This window comes from Aulonocara stuartgranti (genome assembly GCF_965226115.1).
Source record: "Aulonocara stuartgranti genome assembly, chromosome: 9".
Classification (NCBI taxonomy): domain Eukaryota; kingdom Metazoa; phylum Chordata; class Actinopteri; order Cichliformes; family Cichlidae; genus Aulonocara; species Aulonocara stuartgranti.
This window is the reverse complement of record NC_138960.1, coordinates 3,432,997-3,454,915: the sequence shown is the minus strand read 5'-3', so window position 1 is coordinate 3,454,915 and position 21,919 is coordinate 3,432,997. Positions and strand designations below refer to the sequence as shown.

General features: G+C 42.9%; 1 protein-coding gene across 1 annotated transcript in view; it reads left to right on the top strand.

Moving 5' to 3' along the window:
* The window catches only part of kcnh2b (potassium voltage-gated channel, subfamily H (eag-related), member 2b), a 250,785-nt gene that overhangs the window by 13,814 nt on the left and 215,052 nt on the right, over positions 1-21,919 (top strand). The window contains exon 2 of the mRNA XM_082547606.1: positions 10,858-11,088. Within this exon, the coding sequence (XP_082403732.1) occupies positions 10,858-11,088 (231 nt within the window). The remainder of the gene's footprint in view (positions 1-10,857; positions 11,089-21,919) is intronic.

Genomic DNA, 21,919 nt, shown 5'->3' with positions numbered 1-21,919 from the left:
TTACAATTCATAGCGTATGACTCAGTGACTGTTATACCTACTCATCATTTCTCTGAAGCTCTCTATAATTCAGACCAACGGCGCCAGCAAAAACTATTCTGATGCAGAAAACAAGACAATCGTCTTTCTGTGGAAAACCGGAGCTCTGACCTCAGCAGTCGGTCACATGAGCTGCTTCTAATGTTAGAATGTCTCAGCCACACTGAAGAGCCACATTCAGGATAGTAACATTTAGGTAGTGCTCATACTGTTACATATGTTTGGGTAATGTTAGGTTGACATGTCTTTGACAGAAACGTGTCCAACATGCATCCTGCTGTACGTGGAGGCAGTGAGTCAGTGTTGTCGGTGGGGCCGTATAGTGGCACAAAACCAAATGGACCAATGGGAGCAGCTCATCTGTAACTTTCTGTCTTTGTTTAGAAACTTGAAAGAATGTTTGAGAGTCAGATTTATTTCTCAGCAGAAGCTGAACACAGAGCTGCTCAGTAGTTTCTGTCCTGTCCACGGAGCATCGGACCGCCTACTTACCCTGTCAGGGGAACTCAAAGCTGTGAGAGTCTGCGTGTGTTTTGTGGACCTGACAGCATTTCTTGGGGGGTGGGGGGACTCCACCCACCTGGGCTGTCAGATTCGGTTTTCTCAAGATCTCACTTCATCTTTTGCAGATGATCTGATTCTGTTGGTGTCATCAAACAGCACCATCCAGCCTACTCTGCTGTATCTGCAACACTGGGAATAAAACACAACATCTCCAAGTCTGCTTCTGTGTCAGAAAGGGTGGAGTATCCACGGGAGTTTGTAAATGAGGTGTTTATGAGTGACGGAGGGAGTGTGGAATTGACAGATTAATTGGTACGGGGTCAGGAGTGTTGCAGATACCGTATCAGTCTGTCATAGTTAACACTGAGTGTGAAAGGGAAGCTGTCGAGTTACCTGCTGATCTGCGTCCCTACAAGAGCTGTTGGTAGTGACCACATAAGACTGTGAATGCCAGCTTCTTCAGATGATGTCTGGGTTACAGGGTTAGCCTGCCCCCAGGATAGAGAGCTCAGTCACTTAGGAAGGGCTCAGAGTAGAGCTGCTACTCGTCTACATCAAACTAAAGACTTGTGTTGGGCAGCTGACTTGAATGCCTCCTCACGTCTCTGTGGTGTGGATTCTCAGACATATCAGACTGAGAGGAGACACCGGGGCAGATTCAGGATGTGCTGTAGAGATTATATCTCTCATTTGGTTTGGGAATACTGTTGTTTCCCAACAGAAGAGCAGGAAGAGCTGGAAGAGCTGGAAGAGCTGGAAGAGCAGGAAGAGCAGGAAGAGCAGGAAGAGTTGGAAGAGCTGGAAGAGCAGGAAGAGCTGGAAGAGCAGGAAGAGCAGGAAGAGCTGGCTGTGGACAAATAGAACAAATGGATGGAGTAAAACGTTTTTGTCCATTAAGTTTTTTTGGTGGAGATTTTTAAACAGGACCTGACGTGTGCATTTCTTCCATCACTTACACCAGAAACACAGTAGAAACATTTCTTTAGTGGCTTGTCTGAACAGGAAGAATTACTACAACAAATAATACTCTGCTTAGATCTGCAAGGACAAAAACAACTGAACTGTGATTTCAACTGCCCTGTGTAACTGTAAATAAGAGGTCAGCTTAAGAAAGAGAAAAATAAGATGAGTGTGGCCTAAGAAGGATAACTAAAGATGAAAAACATGGATTACAAAGTCACAATCTGGAGGGTGTCTGTTTTGTTTGAATGTTCATTCAATCAGTGCAAAGATTGCTTCTGAAAGGACTCGATCGTTTAGGGCGCCACTTTTGCTCGCTCGCGAGCGTAGCGCATGACGTTTTATTGCACGTACAGTCGTGTTTCAAACACTGACGCCGCCCCTGGGGTGCAGCTTCACATCCTGAGACACTAACGTGAGATTTGTTTTTCAGCTGCTCAGTTGTGTAAAACTGTAACCATGGCAACACTAACTGTAGCCAAGTGGAAGCCATGTGGTGCCATAACGCACATGTCAGATGTCTGCTTACGCTGTTTTTCCAGAACTCGCTGCGTAGTGCTTTCTGTCCCGATGGTATCGTGCATGTAGCGAGAGACGGGAAACACGACTAATCTCATGAAGTCTGCCGCGAGTCTCAGTCATGAATATGATGTAACAGTAACCTTCATAACAGACAGAGCAAAGGGTCTCAGTCTGGTATAATACAAACTTACAGCCTGTGGGATGCAAAGAGGTACTGTGGAATATGAGGGGTCCTACATTTAGTCTGAATTTATTGTGTCAGCGCTCCGTGTTTGACAATTTAGCATGTGTCATATTTCTCGTTTCCATGGCAATTGCACAGTTAGGAATGGGTAGAAGCATAAAAATCGCTGCAGCCCGTCTGAACGATTTTTGTCAGCATACATCTGCTTCGTCCTCTTTTTCTCCCCCCTTCCTTGTTTTTCTTGATCTTTTTTCTCCCCGGTTTTCCCCGTTCACATTTCTCTGTCCCCTAATCTCGCTCCCTCTTTCCTAATCTCGCTCCCTCTTTCCTTATCTCGCTCCCTCTGTAGCTAGCAGGCAACGAGCTGGTGTGTTGACTTCTACTTCTAACACACTGTCTGCCTAGTATTCAGGGAGATTCCTAGCACATACGCACACTCACAGATACATGCTCAATCACTCACAAACAAATAGATAGCACACACACACACACACACACACACACACACACACACGGGCAGATTCAGGGGCCCTCAAGGTCTGGTCCTGGTGAATTATTCAGTCTGTGTCAGCAGGTCTGTATGTGCAGCTGAAAATCGTGTTTTCCTCCTGAAAAACTTGCCTTTAATCAGCTTCTGCATCAGCTCTCTCCTCACTGGCTTCAAAAGCTCATTAGAGGGAAATTATGGGGAGAAAGGAAGAAGCAGTCAGAGTCAGCTGGGGAGCTTTTGATTACCTTTAATACCTCCGACGGACATTATGGAGAGTTGACTTTATATTTACTGCTATCCTGATGCCATGTTGGAATACAAATGTCACTGATTCATAAACTAATGTGATAAAGATGTATTATTTATATACATTGTGTTGTATGGACACATGCATTTACATTTTATTATAAAATGAAACAGGACACAGTCGCCAGGAAGTAGGCTGCTGCATATTGTATGCATACTGCACCGCTCAGGGTTTTGTCCATCACCAAAACTATTTATAATGAGAGCTGGCTGTGACTGAGTGCTGAAGGGACCACATTTTTTTAAACGATACGGGGTCGAGCTGAGGCACCTCGTCACTGGCTTCATTTTAAGCTACGCTCATCATTTCGAATGAGGGTTGTGGTCTCCCTTCAATCTTTGTTTGCCTGAGTGACAGTTGCCATAACAACTGTGCAACTTTCCCACGTTCACCTTTTTCCCAACACTTCTTTAAACATACGTAGAAAATCACAAAGAGTCACTTTGCATCGGTGGCCACATACAGTAAAAATCCCCTTACTGTCTGTGGATTTCATCCCTGTGATATCTCAATATAAGACAAAGGAGTGCAATCGCAAGAGCACTTCTCAGTTTTTCTACAAGGTAAAGAAACGCTGCTCTGTTTAATAAAGGAGCACTGTCACGACTCTTTGGGCCTATTACAGAAAATACTCTGACTGTCCAATGACTGTAAGAAAGTTTTTGTTAAATAATTCATCTTAAATTTTACAGCGAGCACATTCTTAAAAATGAGGGGAAAAAGAACTTTCTCTTGTTAATAGTGGAAAAAACAGAAACTGTCATTTAATTGTTTATCTATTACTTTGATGGGGGAGATCTTCATCAGTAGGACAAGTTGTAAACTTTATGAAAATACAGTTAAAAGATGAAAGTGTGTGCCCTCGTTCACAGATCCCAGACACCCACAGGACCGGACCAGAGTCTTTTCTGGGCCGATTCTGGCCCTCGGACCAGAATGTTTGACACCCCTGCTGTTGCTCATGAAGTGTTAAAGATAATACATATTTGTTTTTAACACTTTAAACTTCTGCTGTCTATAACGCATGGACATCACCATACGCTGTGCAGCCTGCACCACCCTCAAATACTTCTCATGCAGTACCACAGTCGCCCTCTTGGGACTATTATACGCTCCAGATCCACAAAGACACAGACGACTGCTTCTGACCTTCTCCTCCAGATCAATCCTCTCAAAGCAAACATCACATCTGTAGTGCTCCCTGCCCTCCTCCCTCTGTGCAGAACACCTTCAGCTATACTTTCTCAGTCATCTGGTAACTGGAGAAAAACATTCAAATAACTGTGACATTCTTTTAAAGTAGAATTTTAGTAAGTTGCTAGTAGTAGTGCAAACCTAACAACCATACATGTATGTGCAGTTCCACCTGTTCAGTTCTACATAATCCTGTCAGTGTCAGCAGGTAGTGTTAGACACTTATTACTGCAGGTTATTAAATAATGTTTCGTATCCGTCACTTAATATTAAACATGTTGGATTTTCGTACATTTGTGCACATTTTTCCATTTTCACACTAGTTCAGTTCTGCTTGTCACAGTCACAAATACAACCACAGACGGCATCAGGTCGCTGGGGACAGTATGAAGCACCTTTGAGAGAAGTGTGCAGTAAGCAGAATGAGAAGAAATGTTACGCTGTGTACAGCTGCCCACCATCACCCTTGTTTAATTTGTGCACGTTGCCCTCTGCTTCCAAATACTGCCATCTCCTGCACTTTCCTCTGTGAACGCCTGCAGTGTAATAATACAGCTCCTCACCTCTTCCCTGCTAGAATAATGCCGGCTTTCTTTCATGTCCAGCTGTGTCCTAAACACCGAGCAGCTTAAACCATGAGTCACCCGAGTTTTTATGCTCTACCTGCTGACTCTTCTGCTGTCCGTCTTCTTTTCTTTTCCACTAGACAATGTCTGAAGACACAGTAGCAGCCTGCGACATTCTTTCTGGTGCTTCTGTTTGAATCCCTCTCTCAGCCTGGTTTCCTTTGGTTGAGGTATTGTCATTTAGCAGATACAGTACATCTGCATCACAATTGCACCAAACGTCCTCTTCATGTGGCTGCGTGTCTTATATTTAAAGAATAATTACATTTTTCCACCCCTGCTCAAAACGCTTTACCTTAAACAGCCTGGAAAAAAATAACATCTTCTCGGTTCTTTCGGCCACAGACTGAAAACCATTTACTCAGCGGTCTGGAAAAGACGTGCAGAAAGTACACAAATACAGTACACACACTCAGCTCTGCCTTTGCATTGCTTAGTGCTTATTGCAGCCAGACAAACCCATCAAACTTTATGAGCCCCTGAGGGCAGCTGCTGCCACTAATTCATGGAGACAGGTCTCAAGTGCATCTACACAACTGATTTTCAGTGTTTCCATGAATACCTGAACAGGTCTGTCCACCGCTGGTGTCTGCTGCGAGAACAGCCTGTCGGATTCAAGATGGACAGCTTTGATTGATGATGTGTCTCTTTAGTGAAGCGATGGGGGAGAGGCTGTGATAACGGTGCGCTTAAAGCAGACGTTTCCATTCAGGAGCCCAACATTCACTGATGGTCACGTCATGCTAGGAAACAGAGGTACTCTTCACTTTTAAAATTATGAATAATACAGCGCAGCTACCTTAATGATCTCCTCAGCCTGTATATTCCTAGGAGAGCACTGAGATCATCAGGTCAATTGCTCTTAGTGCAACCTCGCTTCAGTAGCACCCAACCTCTGGAACAATCTCCCATTGGTGTGTCTGATTCAGTTCAGACTTTCAAATCTCCATTGAAAACTTCTTTGATTTGGCCTTCTCGGCTACCTAAGTGTATCTATCATGTGAATGTCCCCCCATGTTACACCTCTTTGTCTGCCTTTGGATAATGTTTTGTATTGTTTTAACTCCTGAGTTATCTTATCTTATCTTATCTTATCTTATCTTATCTTATCTTATCTTGCATGCCTGGTTAATTATTGTCTTCCACCTGCTAGTTTAATGGTTTTTAAATGTGCTATCCAGTCGTTCAGTGATGACGTGACGAATCCTACTTCCGGGCCTAAAGTAGTCTGTGTTTAATATGGCTTTTGTGTTGTTAACATGTTTAATGTTTTGTATTTTCTTCTATTTGATCTCAAAAAGCTCCTAAAACAGTCAGTGATCCCTGTTGACCTCCCTCGGCTTTTATTACCACTAATCATTTATTTAAGCTCAGTTTTTAAAACCTTAGGATGTAGCTACAGCCCAGCCCATGCAGCAGTATATGAATGACTAACCTCGTATTGTGGATGGATTATCTCAGTTGTTCTCCTGGCTGAAGTTTGGTCCTTTTACAGCATCCTGCCATGCGATTACATTTGTTCCTGACCACCGAGAACACTCACGTTAACTTTTATCGAGTGGAAAAAAAGTTAGCTTGTTTATATTATGCTAACATAGCTGTGTCGCTAGCGATCACGTAGCACATCATTATATAGCAGCTAGCCCAACTTCAGTAACCCTACAAACGTCACTGCTGTTTAGTTTTCTATCTTCATTTATGCTGGAAGTGATAGCAGAGCTGTACGTTTGAATTTGTTTCCAAAACCCCGCAGTCAGGACATGCTATGTTGTATTTAGATAGAAGCTAGCGAGCTAACTCCCTGCTAACTTCTAACTCCGTTAAATGTCATAAATTCCGTTTTCATGGATGCCTGGATGTTAAACTCAATTGTTACACCTGGTAGAGCAGAACGCTGATCATTTTATTAAAGATGAAAGACTTTAGACAGTTTTTCAACTCTCAGTAATGCCATAGTGATCGTTTGATATATGGACCTTGCAAGTGTAGTTTGTTTTCCTTTCTGGACTTTTATATGTTTGCACAGTGCAGAAAAGTAAACACAACACCCATAGACACTGAAATGTGCACTCAATCAAAAATAATCATATCCCCATAAGCAAGTTACAGCTCGACAATTGAAACAGGGACACATTTTCCAATAACAATGACTCATGAGTCTGCAAACTAATTCCACGAACTCGAGCCCGATACAGGAGGCGTGATATCGATGGGCAGAGCTGGATTGGAATGTGATGTGCAGAAATGTCGGGTGTGGCAGATGCATGTCTTGCCAGTGATGATAAAATGACTTATAAATCACTATTTGAGAGGGAATTACTACACTCCCCTCTGTGAACCTCTCCGTAGACGTAATTTACAGGGAATAATGACCGTCTACCATCTTCTCCTCCTGGGACTTTTTCATAATCAAGTTTAATGAAGAACACTTAGAAAGAAAAATTGACCCAGTGCACCGACGTGGGTTTAATTTCATTCATTCATTCATCATAGGGACAATGTATGACACATTACCTTCTCCCAAAATATTGGCGCTGAGTCGCAGATGAGCCCGGCTGTGAATACTGACTGAGACAGCTCAGAAAGTTGCTCCCTGGGCTGACAGAAAAGCCAGCTTTGGCTCTCAAACATTTCCTGACAAGGCAACAATCAGTAAGCGAGGTGAAGACGTTTGGCTGGAGCTGGTGGATGTTGCTCGTCATTAGTCTTCCCTGTCATAGATTTAGAGCCTCAAAGTTTAGTCTTTCTCAGTTTTTACTTTTGTGCTTTGTGGTTATTGCCCAGCCTCTTTTTTCACGTGGTGATTATTAAAGACGTGGCTCTGTGTCCACATTCTACACTAAAACAAAACAAACTGTCATCATTTATGTACTAAATTACATTTTGTAGCATTAAAAGCAGTTTCCTAGGAGTTGGGCCAGTTCTAGGTACAGTGTGGGCCGACGTGTGAGTCACTGACCAAAAACTAATCACAAGAGTCACGTCTGTCACTGCAGCGATACGGTGTTCTTCCCTTATCATAGCCTGAAGTCCTTGGGGAAGATTTATCATTCATGAGGAAGCTCTACAATAAAAATGACCAAAAAAAGTCAAACTGGTTTGTTTCTTTTTCAGATCCACAAATAAGAATCTGCCAGGCAGCAAAAATCTTGCTACCTTAATTTAAATGATTTATGCCACCCAAAGAAGCGAATCCTTCTCGACTCTCCTTTATCCAAAGCTCTCATAAAAAGTCCTCTGATGCACACCTCCCATCTGCAGCCTCCCCCTGAAAAATAGCTCTCTGTCCCTTAAAGGCCTTTTTCCTCATTATAACGGGCATGTCTAGCTTGAAATGCTGCCTTTCTAATGGCTTTTAAATGTGTTTGGAGATCTCTCGAGTGACTGTTATTTTTGTAGAAGAAGATAATGGTCACAGAGAAAGTCTTTAAGAAGTCTCAATCTCAGGTCTCCACTTTTTGAAATGCTGTCTGTGTGAAATCAGTAAATACCTTACAGTGAACAGTCTCATCTGGAAGTTTCAAATCCAGCTGAACACGATGTCATGTTCATTTAGTCAATTATGACCTCTGTGTTTTATTCACAATCTGTGGCTTTAGTCCGTGTGTTTCTTTCTTCTTCAGTAAATGTTATGAGCAGTGTTTCCTGATAACAAAATCTCCGTAGCTTACAACATCTGCAACTAGACATTCAGTTTGTCCACAGGATTATATTCTTAAATGCTTCCACTTAAAAATAATAAATAGTTTTTATTCCAGTTACCTCAGATGAGCACACAGGCTGACTCACAGGATTATTATGATTATAATTCAACTTTTACATTACAATAAATGCTGTTCTGAACACCTTAATTATAAAACAGTTTAGTCCCGTTTAAAATAGCCTGATCACTGGCAAATATTTTGATTGAGTTTTTATTGACATGACAATCTTCCCGAGTAATATCAGTGCTGGATTTTCATCTCGGGCAGCATCAGGACCTGCTGACTGTCAGGTTTCTGGTCTTCAGGTGGAACAGTCAGGACGCTGAGTGACTGCAGAGGAACGTAGAAAATGTGACCTGCTGCTGAAAGCTAAAAATAAACAAAAGATTTTGCACATTTATTATGACAGACAATGGCATCAGCTCTTCAGCCACAAATGTTTCATCAGGACTCTCTGCAGCCTACGTAAAGGGGAAATTGTTTGCTAAAAACAGCAGTTAGTGTTCGACTTCTTGGAGCCTAAGAGAAAGTCAGCTTACTTAGGAAGATCTCTCCAGGAACAATTTAAATAGAATAAATAAAGACTTGGATTTAACTGAATTTAAAGTCAAACTGTGAAATAATCAGGGACGATGATGTGATGTGGTCACCGTGATTAATGCAGAGTTATTGCTTCAGTCAGACAACAGTTGGGATCACTTCTCTTCTACTCCCGCTCTCTCATGATCTTTCTCCAAATACCTGCATTCATTATTTCAGCTGTTTCATGCTTGTGTCCTATTTGTTTTCATTCTTTCTCCCCAAAGTCTTCCTCAGTGATCTTTTTACATCTGTTATATTCATCCTTTCTTTTCTCTTTCCTTCTTCCCACAGTGGGGCTAAGTGAAAGAAACAAGGAACATTCTCAGAAGCTTAATGCTCTTTAGTGGAAGCCATCTATCAAACTGGCAGACTGTCAGGCTAACACAGCACAAACACACTCCCACTCAGACTCTTTCATTTATGTTGTTTTCCTGTGTTAGCCAAAGACGCTCGAGATTTACCTTAAAGACACTTTTTATTCACAGCATATGAAACAGTGAGTGAGAGTCCTGAGCAAAGGAACATGTTTGAGTGTCTGTTTAAAGTGTGTTTAAAGCTCTCTTGATATCATATTTTGACACTGAGCAGAGGCCAGGGAGCAAAAGAGCTCCTTCTACAGTAAGTGGTTCACAGGAGAGACACTCTGTGGAAGAAGAGGCTGTTAGGGTTGCAGCTGCCGTGTCAAGTTTTGGACCTAATTACAAACAAACTTTAATTTCTATTGCATGTTAGTGTTATTTTAGCAGCAGAAGTGCCAGAAATCATGTGCCCCAAAAAGGACATGTGGTGCTGTTTGTTGGGTAGCAGCAGGCTGAAAGGTTTTTCTTTGTTTCAATTAATATTAGAATTGAAAATGAATAAATCTGAATCTCTTTGGAGATTCGGTTTGACAGAAGCAAGGACAGAATAGCTGCTAATATTAGCTTAATGTCTGAGTGGTTTTTGTCATTCAGGGCAGAAGCAGTCTGAAGAAAATGTGGAAATGCTGCCTCTGGTGGCTTTTGAAAGTTGTTACAATGAAGATACAGATTTGGATAAAACGACCTGGGCCAGGGAAGTCTGCCGTTGGCTGAAAAACCTTGCTTAGCTAGAGCGTCAACAAGACGTGAACGGGAACGAGCCTCCACCTTAAAATATTTGAATCCTCCTGAGTGTTCATAGGGTGACCAACCGTCCTCTTTTCCTCGGGCGCGTCCATTTTCACGTTCTGTCCGGGTTTTCCTACAGAGCATGTGTGACATCATCCCTGAGCTGCTGCTTTGTGAGTGGTTGTTCTGCGCTCACAGACGGGACAGACAGCGCGCTGATGATGTTTAAAAGATGTCAAAGCACAACTGCAGCTTTTCAGACGAACTGTCAAAGACATTTCCCTCGTACCATCCTGGTACTTGTTCTTTTACAGATGAGGCCTTATTTCGGTACCATTATTTAATCCCAGAGGTTTTTAAGTTATCTTTTTGCACTGTTGCATATGACATTTTTTATTTCACCATTCATTAACCGCACAGAGAAGGCATCATTTAAATATGTTAAAAGTTTCTTTAAGCAAACAGCATGATTAAAGTTTTTCTGGGCCAAGTGTTTTTTGGAAATCCAAATATGGTCACCGTAGCTTTCATTTAGGATAAATGCGATTAACCTGAGCTACCTGTTTCATTCATTCATTTGATCATATGTTGAGTTGGTGTTGCTGTGTTAGTGAAAAGTAAATAACTGAGCAGAAACCTTTGTCCTTTCACCCACAGGTCGCAAGTTTATCATAGCCAACGCCAGAGTGGAGAACTGCGCCATCATTTTCTGTAACGATGGCTTCTGCCACATGTGTGGCTACTCCAGGGCTGAGATCATGCAGAAGCCATGCGCGTGCAACTTCCTGTATGGACCTGACACCAAGCGACTGGCTATCGCCCAGATGGCGCAGGCCCTCCTGGGGTCGGAGGAGAGGAAGGTGGAGATCAACCTTTACCGAAAAGACGGTAGGAAAAACCAAACGATGCTGTGCTCGTCATTTCAGAGCTGTTTCTGCTCATGTGTGCACCTGTTTCTGGCCTGAGGGAGATGAAACTGCATTTAAGGGAATACAAGCAGATCATTTCTAATAGTGGCAGAAGAGTAAAGCTTGGTGTCAACTTTGTGTTGGGGACAGAAGGTGTGGTGTGCCAGAGAGGTTAGCATGCTAGCTGCTTTAATTGAGATGGCAGTAGCAGTAATACATGTTTGTTAGGTATATGTAGAAACATGTGGTATATTCATTGCTATCGTACTATATTCCAGAATAAGAGAAGAGTCATTTTAGATTAATTTTTCAGAAGTCCATAAAATGAATCAGACGTGCAGATTATCCAGAATGAGATCTCCATATAGGATTGGTCAGGGCTCAGGTAACAACATCTGCCTCTGCTGCCACTGTTGGCTGAAGACAAAGGAACAGGAAAGGGGGAAGGTGTGTCTGGAGACAGTGGGAAAACTGGTAAAGGGAGAGGATCTGATTTGATGGAGAGAAGGAAGGTATATGTGTGTGCAAGGTCCTTCACTAGGCTGAAAGGAAGTAAGCTCGAGAGCATCAAAACACTCCACCATGGTGCAGATAGGAAGAGAGACGAGTAATGTTGGAGGAAGAGTATCTGAACAGTCTTGAGGTGAAGAGAGACGTGATTGTGAGGCTGAAGCTGGAAATTGAAGGTGTGATGTTAAATGCTGTCAGTGTGTATGCCCGACAAGTTGGATGTCATTTAGACGATGAGGTAAAGATGGTGTTAAAGAGACAAATGCAGAAGGACAGATAGTGTGTGTCTTATAGAAATGGCTGTGGTGAACACAGAAGAAGAAGAGGGAGGAACACAGGCTGACAAATGATACTGGAAGATGGTGCACACATTTAGATTATATCTTGTGCAGAAGGTGCAGTTTGAAAGAGATAGGAGGTTGCAATGTGATGTCAGGGTGTAGTTAGGCAGCATCAGGTAGTAGGTTGTAGAATGAGTTTGCAAATCAAGAAGATGAAGCGTGTGAAGGCAACGACGAGGATTAAATGGTGGAAGTTGAAGAAGGAAGAGTTGTGCTCAGTGTTTCGGGGAGGCAAGTCTGGGTACATAACAATAGAAGTCTTTCAGGTTGGTGCAGCACATGTGTGAGTGCAGAGTACATTAGATCGTCTTTGATAGACGTGCTGACAGAAGAAGCCAGGCAGGATTCTCTGTAAACCATGATGTCTGCAGATCTGTAGCGAGAGCAGGTGGAAGCCTGCAGAGGCGGAGGTATGCTCTGGAGAGAGGACGGATGGAATTCAGCAAAACAGAATCCGAGTGTGAATGAGAGGGAGACAGGTGTAGCTGTGAGGATGCAAGGAGGGGTGCAGCTTAAATATTTGGGGTCAATCACCCAAAGCAATGATGTGTGCACAACAGAGATAAAGACAAGTGCAGGCAGGGTGGAGTGGGTGGAGACTTGTGACAGAAGGATAGCAGCAAGCGTGACTCAGGTTCAGCTTTGGCTGCTTTTGAGTGGCGTGCACATCCACAGACGTCTTTCTGCTGTAGGCCAGCACCGTGTCCTTCCTCTGTATCTTATTTATTTTTTATTTTAACTTGAATTAAGGTTGAAGTAGAGCCCATGGAAATGAATACATATTGATTTGATTAAGTTAACTGTAATCATAGTTCTCATCATCAGTCCAACAGCAGGCCAGTTTCAGCCGATTCCTTCAGTCAGCCTCGAGCGACTGTCAAAGCTTCTCACTTTGTTTCTGTGTTGTGTAGGGAACATTTGGCACATGATAGCTCATGTTTTTGTCTAAGTTTGTGTGAATAGTTTGACTGCTGTTTAGTCCATGTTTTCATTTGTGTCTTTAGCAACAAACTTAGTGCCAGATTTTTTCCTTTTTTCCTTTTGAGCAGCACAAACGTTTGGGACGGAGAGTATGGTGCGTGTGGTCTGTTTCCAGATGGCATTTAATATAAATGTGGTCGATTATTACTGAGTGAGACAACAATTAAATAGCCATCTGTTCTTTTTCATGCTACAACTGTTTTAATGAAATAGCAGTGTGATTAAAAGAGCTCACCTGAACGCACATTAGAGGAAGATAAACATGTCAAACCCTTGGAGAAGTCCGTCCTACCACACGAATGTATTTCTGATGATCGTGATAAAGAGGCGCGTGGTAATAAAGAAAGCAACTCCCTGGGCTACGGCCAGAGCATCTGCTGGATGTTTTCCACCTGTAGACGGACAACAGAGCAGCAGAAGAGAGGGGGCTTAGGTGGAGGAAAAGAAGGCCGAAGGGAAAAGTGGTGACTAAGAAACAGGAAGATGCCACAGCTCTGAGAAGCTCGGAACAACCATTGGGTGAGAGGTGGGAGAAACAAAGTGGGAGCATGAGACAGAGAGAGAAGCAGCGTGTCATGGTCTGGGTAGTTTTCCACGGCATCGGCTCCTCCCCGCTGGGTGGAGTCTTTGTTGTTCCTCACCTGATGGCAATCATACCTGCGCACTCAACTGGTCTTCGCCAGATTATCTGCCAACTTTACATCTGAAACCCACCTACCACCTACCTACCTTTTTGAACTGCCAGTCTCTCCTGCCTGCCTCCCTGCATTGCATGCAGCACCCACCTGGACCTCTCCTGCCTTCCTCCTCCAATCAACCCCCACCTGCAAGCTTTGCCCAGTCCCTGCACCCAGTTATCCCTGCCATCTAGTCATAGTCATAGTTTTTCTCTCGCCTCAGACGTCTAGTTTATGTTCCTTAATTCTAGTCTGAGATTTCTGTTAGCTTCTGAGCATTGTGAAGAAAGACTCTTTTTGTTACACTGCACCTCTAGCCTCCGGGTTTGAAACTACACTTGAGTCCATCCCATTTCCACTGTGCAATGACACAGCGACCGTTATGTGAAAGTGAGAAGGAAAGGAGAGAAGAGGTGGAGCCTCCTGTGTGCTCTGTAGTGATGTTTATGAGGAGCTCTCTGCCAGCTCCGCTCCTCACAGATCTCTCTTTCCACTGTTTACACCAGTCGCACACAAAGAACCCAGTGAAAGCTACAATATGTCCACCATGCTAACAACACATAGCATTTAGCTTTTCTGACTTTAATGCCTGCATAGCTTTGGCCGCTGCTGGCACAGTGCAATATCCTCAGTATACCCTTTTACTGCAGACAGAAGAAAAATGATCATATTAACTAAAATGGAATAGCACTGTAATTAAGAAGTGACTCACGTAATGACCATGCTCAAAGCACTGACTAATCATATATCCACAAAGTATCATACTTGGAGGTAACGAGAGGTCACCGAGGTGTCGCTGGCACAGAGGGACAGTGGACAGCCTCACACCATATCGAATATTACAAGTAGGTTTTCGTATGATTCAAGTGCAACTATCATTTTTCATGCAGGGATGAGTCCTGCTCTACTCACAGTTGATTTCTGCCCAGGTCTTGAAGATTATCGTACATTGTAAGCAGGTAATTAACCATGTATGGTGTTTCCTCCAGCTTATGTTTAAATAGTTTCACAGTCACAGCAGCTTCCCTGCAGCAGCCTGGGCCTCATTCACTAATATTTGAGTGGAAATGTTCTTAGCCTGTGCAAACCTGCATCTCATTTATGAAACCTGAAGCCTGTTCTGTTCTTGCCACGCTCCGTATGTTAGTGAATCAGAATCGTCTTGAACCAGCAGCCTGCACCTCCAAGGCAAGAGATCAGGAGAAAGTCTGACTGTGAAAATGTGAACAGCAGTGACTGAGGTCCAAAGGGGAAAGCAGAGGAGGCACAGCTTTCCAAAGTATTTCCACGGAAATGACGGCAATTTAAAAAGAATAAATAACGAGCTGAGTGTCGTTTCCTCTGGCAGACTCTTGGTGGCTCAAGTCCAAAAGGAGTTTGAAAAAGACAAACAGGCTACAAGGTGGAGGACACAGACCATGTGATCTGTCAGCCTGCGAGGAGAAACTCACTGCAATAATCAAACAATGATAGAAGTTATTTTCAAAGATAGATAAGAACATGTAAGGTACAATAAGATGAGATAGGAGACACTGTAACACATGTTTAAACTGACAGACGAATCCCAGTCATGTGGACGCTGCACGTGTCGCGGTAAAGAGAGAAGCTGTCGATTTACCTGATCGATCAATGTTCCTGCTGCAAATGAGCTTTCTCTGCATGGTGGACGTGTTTCTTAGAAGTAGAGCCGCTGCTCTTCCCCATCACAAGGCGTCACCACCCGAGTGAGGGGTTGTCCTACTTGGACCGGGACATGATGGAGAGATTACATCTCTACGATGACCTGTGTCACGGCTGCGGCATGAGTGAATGGACCCAAATGCAGGCCCTGACCTGATGCGAGTGAGCTTTATTTACAAGGTGAGGATACAAACAGAAACAGAGATGGCATGTGCAGAAACTAAAGGAAACCTAAACTGGGAAAATTAAGAAACAAGGAACCAGAACCAACAAACCTGAAGTACGAGGGGACTTAGAGCAGAAGCAACACAGGAAATCACAGAACTCAGAGACACGATACTGACAGAGAACAGAGGGAACCCACGGGCAGGGATGACTACACACTGAACAGAAGGAGCACAGAACCAAAGAACTAGAACACAAGAAACGCGGAAGAACGAAGGAGCTAGGAATCAAAACCAAGAGACGAGCAAGGATAAATAATACAAAACAGACTCAGGACCATGACAACCTGGGAAGACTTCAGGGTTTCCCTGGATGAGCTGGACGAGGTGACTGGTGAAAAGGTTGTCAGGGTTTCTCTGCTGCTACCACGGCAACCCGTTCCCTCCCCCCAAAAAATGGATGGGTGGAGGTTAAAGCCTGCACCTTCTTATTGAGCATTTTAGAGCTTAAGGTGTTTTTGTTTACAGTTTGAAAATATAAAAAAAAAGAAACAACAAGAACAATAATAATGTGTATTATTATTAGTAGTAGCCTGTTCATTTTAAGGCAGCAAAGATGTCATTTGTTCTGTAGAGGAAGCTGTGATTGAGAGCAGCTCACCTCTCATTAATGTTCGAGGGTAAAAGGTCTAAACATGAAACCTTTGATGTTTGCAGTGATACAAAGTGTCAAACAGAGCTTTATATGTCATTTTAATAATAAACCATCTTTATTCTTAATCAAGAATAAAGATTATTAAGAATAAAGATGATGTATCTACTCATATATCCACATGTGGAGTGGCGTGTTTGTGCAAATGTGGCCTTGTAAGGAGAGAGGCAGGTAGACCTGGGTGAGTCCCCATTGGCTGCCCACAGGCTGCACTGCCTGCTGGGTAAGACCCACAGGATCAGAGATTAGGACTTTTTACAGACTTCCTGTATCGGGGTGCTGTGGGTCCAAAGATCAACAGTTTGCATGCAAACCAACTGAGATAAGAAATTATTGATAAATCACAGATTTGTGTGGGAAACATTTGTACTCATGAGCTACGCAGAATTGTGCAAACGCATTGTTAGTAAGTGTATTCAAGCCCATTGTTCCAGAAGTCCTACAGCCTTCATACTGAGAGAGCTCACACAGTATAGACTGTTTTGGGGCAGGTATGCTCGTAGTGTCTCCTGCATCAGCCATAATCACACATAGGGCTGGGTATCATCACTGATTTCTAGAATCGATTCTATTCACAAGGTCCTGAATCGATTCGATCCACAGTTCGATTCAAATTGATTCGATTCGATTCGATTTGTATCTGGGAAATTTTGCCTCAGACAGTCAGAAATATTCTAATTCAGATCAGTACATTTACATATTTTTGTATGTATAAAAAGGAAGCTGACACTTTCCAGACTTTATCAAAGGTGTGAGCATCACAGCAGATGCCTTTGTGTCAAAGTAGCTGAAGATAAAACAGAAAAACATGAAGGTGATTTTCCTGGCCTGGGATTTTATACAAATGTTCTGCAGTACATCAAAAACAAAAGAAAACCATTAATCAACATATGAACGTTACCTCTGATGTTACAAAGGTTTTATTAGAGACACGGCGTTTTGCATTTTGTATACTTTTAAAAAGTTTAAATTTGTTCAGAAGCCTGTTGAACGGCAGAAATAACGGTAGACTTGTGCGTAACAAGCAAGCGAATAATGCAGAAAACAGATTTTTAGACAGGAAACTGTTCTTGAAGTACAGAGAAGGAGAGGGAGAGAGAGAGCTGTGCATGACGTGTGATTTTATCCTGGTGGAAGCAAAACAGCAAAAGTCAGAGTGAATCCATGACGATGTTTATGTGAAGCGTAGTTTGGATCTTCTTTTGCTGCTGGTTCAGTCAATGTTGTTTGGAGAGAGATAAAACTAACAGCTTTAGAAGCAGCACAAAAAGGGCGTGAACACAAAGCGCGGACCCGCCGAAACATCAGAATCAGCGAGCTGTCGGCTTTCAGCCCCGACCGTGTTCATGCCGTCGGGTGAGAAAGTCACATCTCACTGATTCTGATCTTTGTGTTTAGGTCTTTGTGCAGAAGCCGTGTACCTGCTTTGTGAGGTTTCACCTGAGATTCTGGAATTTTGGGCAAAATACATTTATATAAAAAAATAGATCCAGGATTTTAATGAATCGATATCACGTTATCCAAGCCAGAATCGATTTTAATCGATGAATCAATTATTAAAACCCGCCCCTAATACACACATGCACGCTCACTATGACACAAATAGAGAATCTTAGCTAACTGGGGGAGGCCTCCTTCACGCTGCTGATCGAACACTGCGGACACACCTCATCCATAATGCACACAGAGAGGAAACACTATGCCACCTCCTCTTGTCCCTGTGCCTTCATCCCCCCCCCTCCCTCCCCCTCCTTTTGAAAGGCAAAAGGGGAAAAGTAAAAATGCCTCTCCTCTGATGTTGAGCAGTAACCCAAGCAACCGATGTGCAAGCACGTGTTTTACATGAAATGAGGCCATGACCCACACGTACATGCTTACAGAGAATACACACACACACACACACACACGTGCTGTTCACACACAGACTTTGTCTAACCACATTTATCTAGTACCGGGCCTAGGCATGAGCCTTCACAATGATGGATCTCCCTTCTCACTCTCACACTCAATTGTCACCAGTGGCTCCCCAGTTTAATCAGTCATGCTGTCCAAGTAAAGTACAATAGGAACATGTGCACACATGTAGTATGTAGAAAAAGGCTTAGATACAGGTCAGGTGACTTTTCCAGAAGAGTACTACCTCTAAGGCGTTGAATGCCTGTGTTGAATGTCACAACAATGCAGCAACAACAGGCACAAATAGACACAGGTTTGCATTAGTCGAATGGATAAACTACCGTATTTTCTGCACTATAAGGCTCACTTAAAATCAACAGTGTGCTTTATGTATGAATTCTGGTTGTTCTTACTGACCTCGAACCAATTTTATGTGGTAAAAATCAAAAATCTGTCAAAAATGTTTTAGTACGACTTTGGTAGCTACGAAGCCGCACCGCTTGATGGATTGTTGGAGCATTACAGCTGCGGTAGTCAGGAGCCTCACGGAGTAATCTGGGTCCAAAACTCCATCGGCTGCAGGTCCCAAAGTCAAACAAACACTGAGAGTTAAAAACTTTCATCTTTAATAAAATGATCAGTGTTGCTGCTTTACCAGGTGTAACTATGAAGTTTAACATCCAGGCATCCATGAAAACAGGATTTATTACATTTAACAGAGTTAGAAGTTAGCAGGAAGTTAGCTCGCTAGTTTCCACCTAAACATGATATAGCATGTTCTGACTGAGATCACTTCCAACATAAATGAAGACAGAAAACTAAACAGCGGTCTTCGTAGACCGTGAAGGCCGGGTCCTCCAAAGGATGTGGCCTAGGTTTTGGGACACAGCTATAATGATGTGCTACGTGATCGCTAGCGACGCAGCTATGTTAGCATAACATAAACAGTGAAGCTGGAGGATGAATGCTAACATTTTTCCCCTCGATAAAAGTTAACGTGAGTGTTCTCGGTGGTCAGGGACAAATGCAATCGCATGGCAGGATGCTGTAAACGGACCAAACTTCAGTCAGGAGAACAACTGAGATAATCCATCCACAATATGAGGTTAGTCATTAATATACTGCAACAACATTGGAATAGAGCAGCTGCAGAGAATTCAACATTAATGAATCAATGGTAGGAAAGTGGAGGAAGCAAGAAGAATGAGTTGAGTAAAGTTTGACTTATCTGTTTCCAGAGGTGGGACCAAGTCATTGTTTTGCAAGTCTCAAGTAAGTCTCAAGTCTTTATCCTCAAGTCTCAAGTCAAGTCTCAAGTAATGTCAGGCCAGTCAGACTCGAGTCTCAAGTCACTGGTGTAAAAGTCCGAGTCAAGTCACAAGTCTGAAATTTTGAATTTCAAGTCCTTTCGAGTCTTTAAAAAAAAAACGAAAAAAAGCATGTTGCAGTTATGCTAAATGTAAATATTAGACCATGTGATTTTTAAATCTGTGTTTTTCTCAACACATGACAAAATAGTGAACTTAGAAAATATACACAAATTGTGAAATTGCACCTCTTTAAAATGCAGCTCAATTAAACCTAGCTCCAAGAATAGTTTTCACCGACAGTTCTGAGATAAGCTGCATGTTATTCTTGGATGCGGTTGTAGGACCGGCTTTAAAATCGCATGACAAAAATATCATACACATTAAAAAAAACTGTATCACCAACGTAGCCTGGACAACATTTGCTAGTTAGATGAAGTCAGCTATCTCATCGTAGCATATTTATAATCATACGGTTCTTGGAGTGAGTGCATACACTCATGAAGTTTAGTAACTTCAGGTCACTGCAACAAGCCCAGGTACAGTTTACCGACGGATGGGTACAGGACCTTGAAATGCACCGTGTAGAAAGTAAAGACCATCGTACGTATCATAAGTTTACCAGTCTCACAAATCGTCTTCATAAATACACATTCGTTAACCGTTTATTAATAGGACCTTTGAGCTCAAGGGTAATTAATTAGTAGTGGAAATAATTTCTGGTAGCATCACAGAAATGTAGCAGTGACAATAATACTGTATCCTGTAATCGTACTGGGCAATTAGTGATACTAAAACCTGTTTTATCCTGTGAATAAAAGTATATGTTTTTGTCAATGTACCATAATAACAGAAGCGAAACGCAATATTGTGTCAGGACAATTCACTATTTATGCACAATAAACAAAGGAGCATAGCGCGACAATTTCTGTTCAGCGCCAGACTTGCTTGTAACCTACAGTGGGGCAAAAAAGTATTTAGTCAGCCACCGATTGTGCAAGTTCTCCCACTTAAAATGATGACAGAGGTCAGTAATTTGCACCAGAGGTACACTTCAACTGTGAGAGACAGAATGTGAAAAAAAATCCATGAATCCACATGGTAGGATTTGTAAAGAATTTATTCGTAAATCAGGGTGGAAAATAAGTATTTGGTCACCTCAAACAAGGAAAATCTCTGGCTCTCACAGACCTGTAACGTCTTCTGTAAGAAGCTTTTCTGTCCCCCACTCGTTACCTGTATGAATGGCACCTGTTTGAACTCATCATCTGTATAAAAGACACCTGTCCACAGCCTCAAACAGTCAGACTCCAAACTCCGCCATGGCCAAGACCAAAGAGCTTTCGAAGGACACCAGGAAAAGTATTGTAGACCTGCACCAGACTGGGAAGAGTGAATCTACAATAGGCAAGCAGCTTGGTGTGAAAAAATCAACTGTGGGAGCAATCATCAGAAAATGGAAGACATACAAGACCACTGATAATCTCCCTCCATCTGGGGCTCCACGCAAGATCTCATCCCGTGGGGTCAAAATGATCATGAGAACGGTGAGCAAAGATCCCAGAACCACACGGGGGGACCTGGTGAATGACCTGCAGAGAGCTGGGACCAAAGTAACAAAGGTCACCATCAGTAACACACTACAACGGCAGGGAATCAAATCCCGCAGTGCCAGACGTGTTCCGCTGCTGAAGCCAGTGCATGTCCAGGCCCGTCTGAAGTTTGCCAGAGAGCACATGGATGATACAGCAGAGGATTGGGAGAATGTCATGTGGTCAGATGAAACCAAAGTAGAACTTTTTGGTATAAACTCAACTCGTCGTGTTTGGAGGAAGAAGAATACTGAGTTGCATCCCAAGAACACCATACCTACTGTGAAGCATGGGGGTGGAAACATCATGCTATGGGGCTGTTTTTCTGCCAAGGGGACAGGACGACTGATCCGTGTTAAGGACAGAATGAATGGGGCCATGTATCGTGAGATTTTGAGCCAAAGCCTCCTTCCATCAGTGAGAACTTTGAAGATGAAACGAGGCTGGGTCTTCCAACATGACAATGATCCAAAACACACCGCCCGGGCAACAAAGGAGTGGCTCCGTAAGAAGCATTTGAAAGTCCTGGAGTGGCCTAGCCAGTCTCCAGACCTCAACCCCATAGAAAATCTGTGGCGGGAGTTGAAAGTCCGTGTTGCTCGGCGACAGCCCCAAAACATCACTGCTCTCGAGAAGATCTGCATGGAGGAATGGGCCAAAATACCAGCTACTGTGTGTGCAAACCTGGTAAAGACCTATAGTAAACGTTTGACCTCTGTTATTGCCAACAAAGGTTATGTTACAAAGTATTGAGTTGTATTTTTGTTATTGACCAAATACTTATTTTCCACCCTGATTTACGAATAAGTTCTTTACAAATCCTACCATGTGGATTCATGGATTTTTTTTTCACATTCTGTCTCTCACAGTTGAAGTGTACCTCTGGTGCAAATTACTGACCTCTGTCATCATTTTAAGTGGGGGAACTTGCACAATCGGTGGCTGACTAAA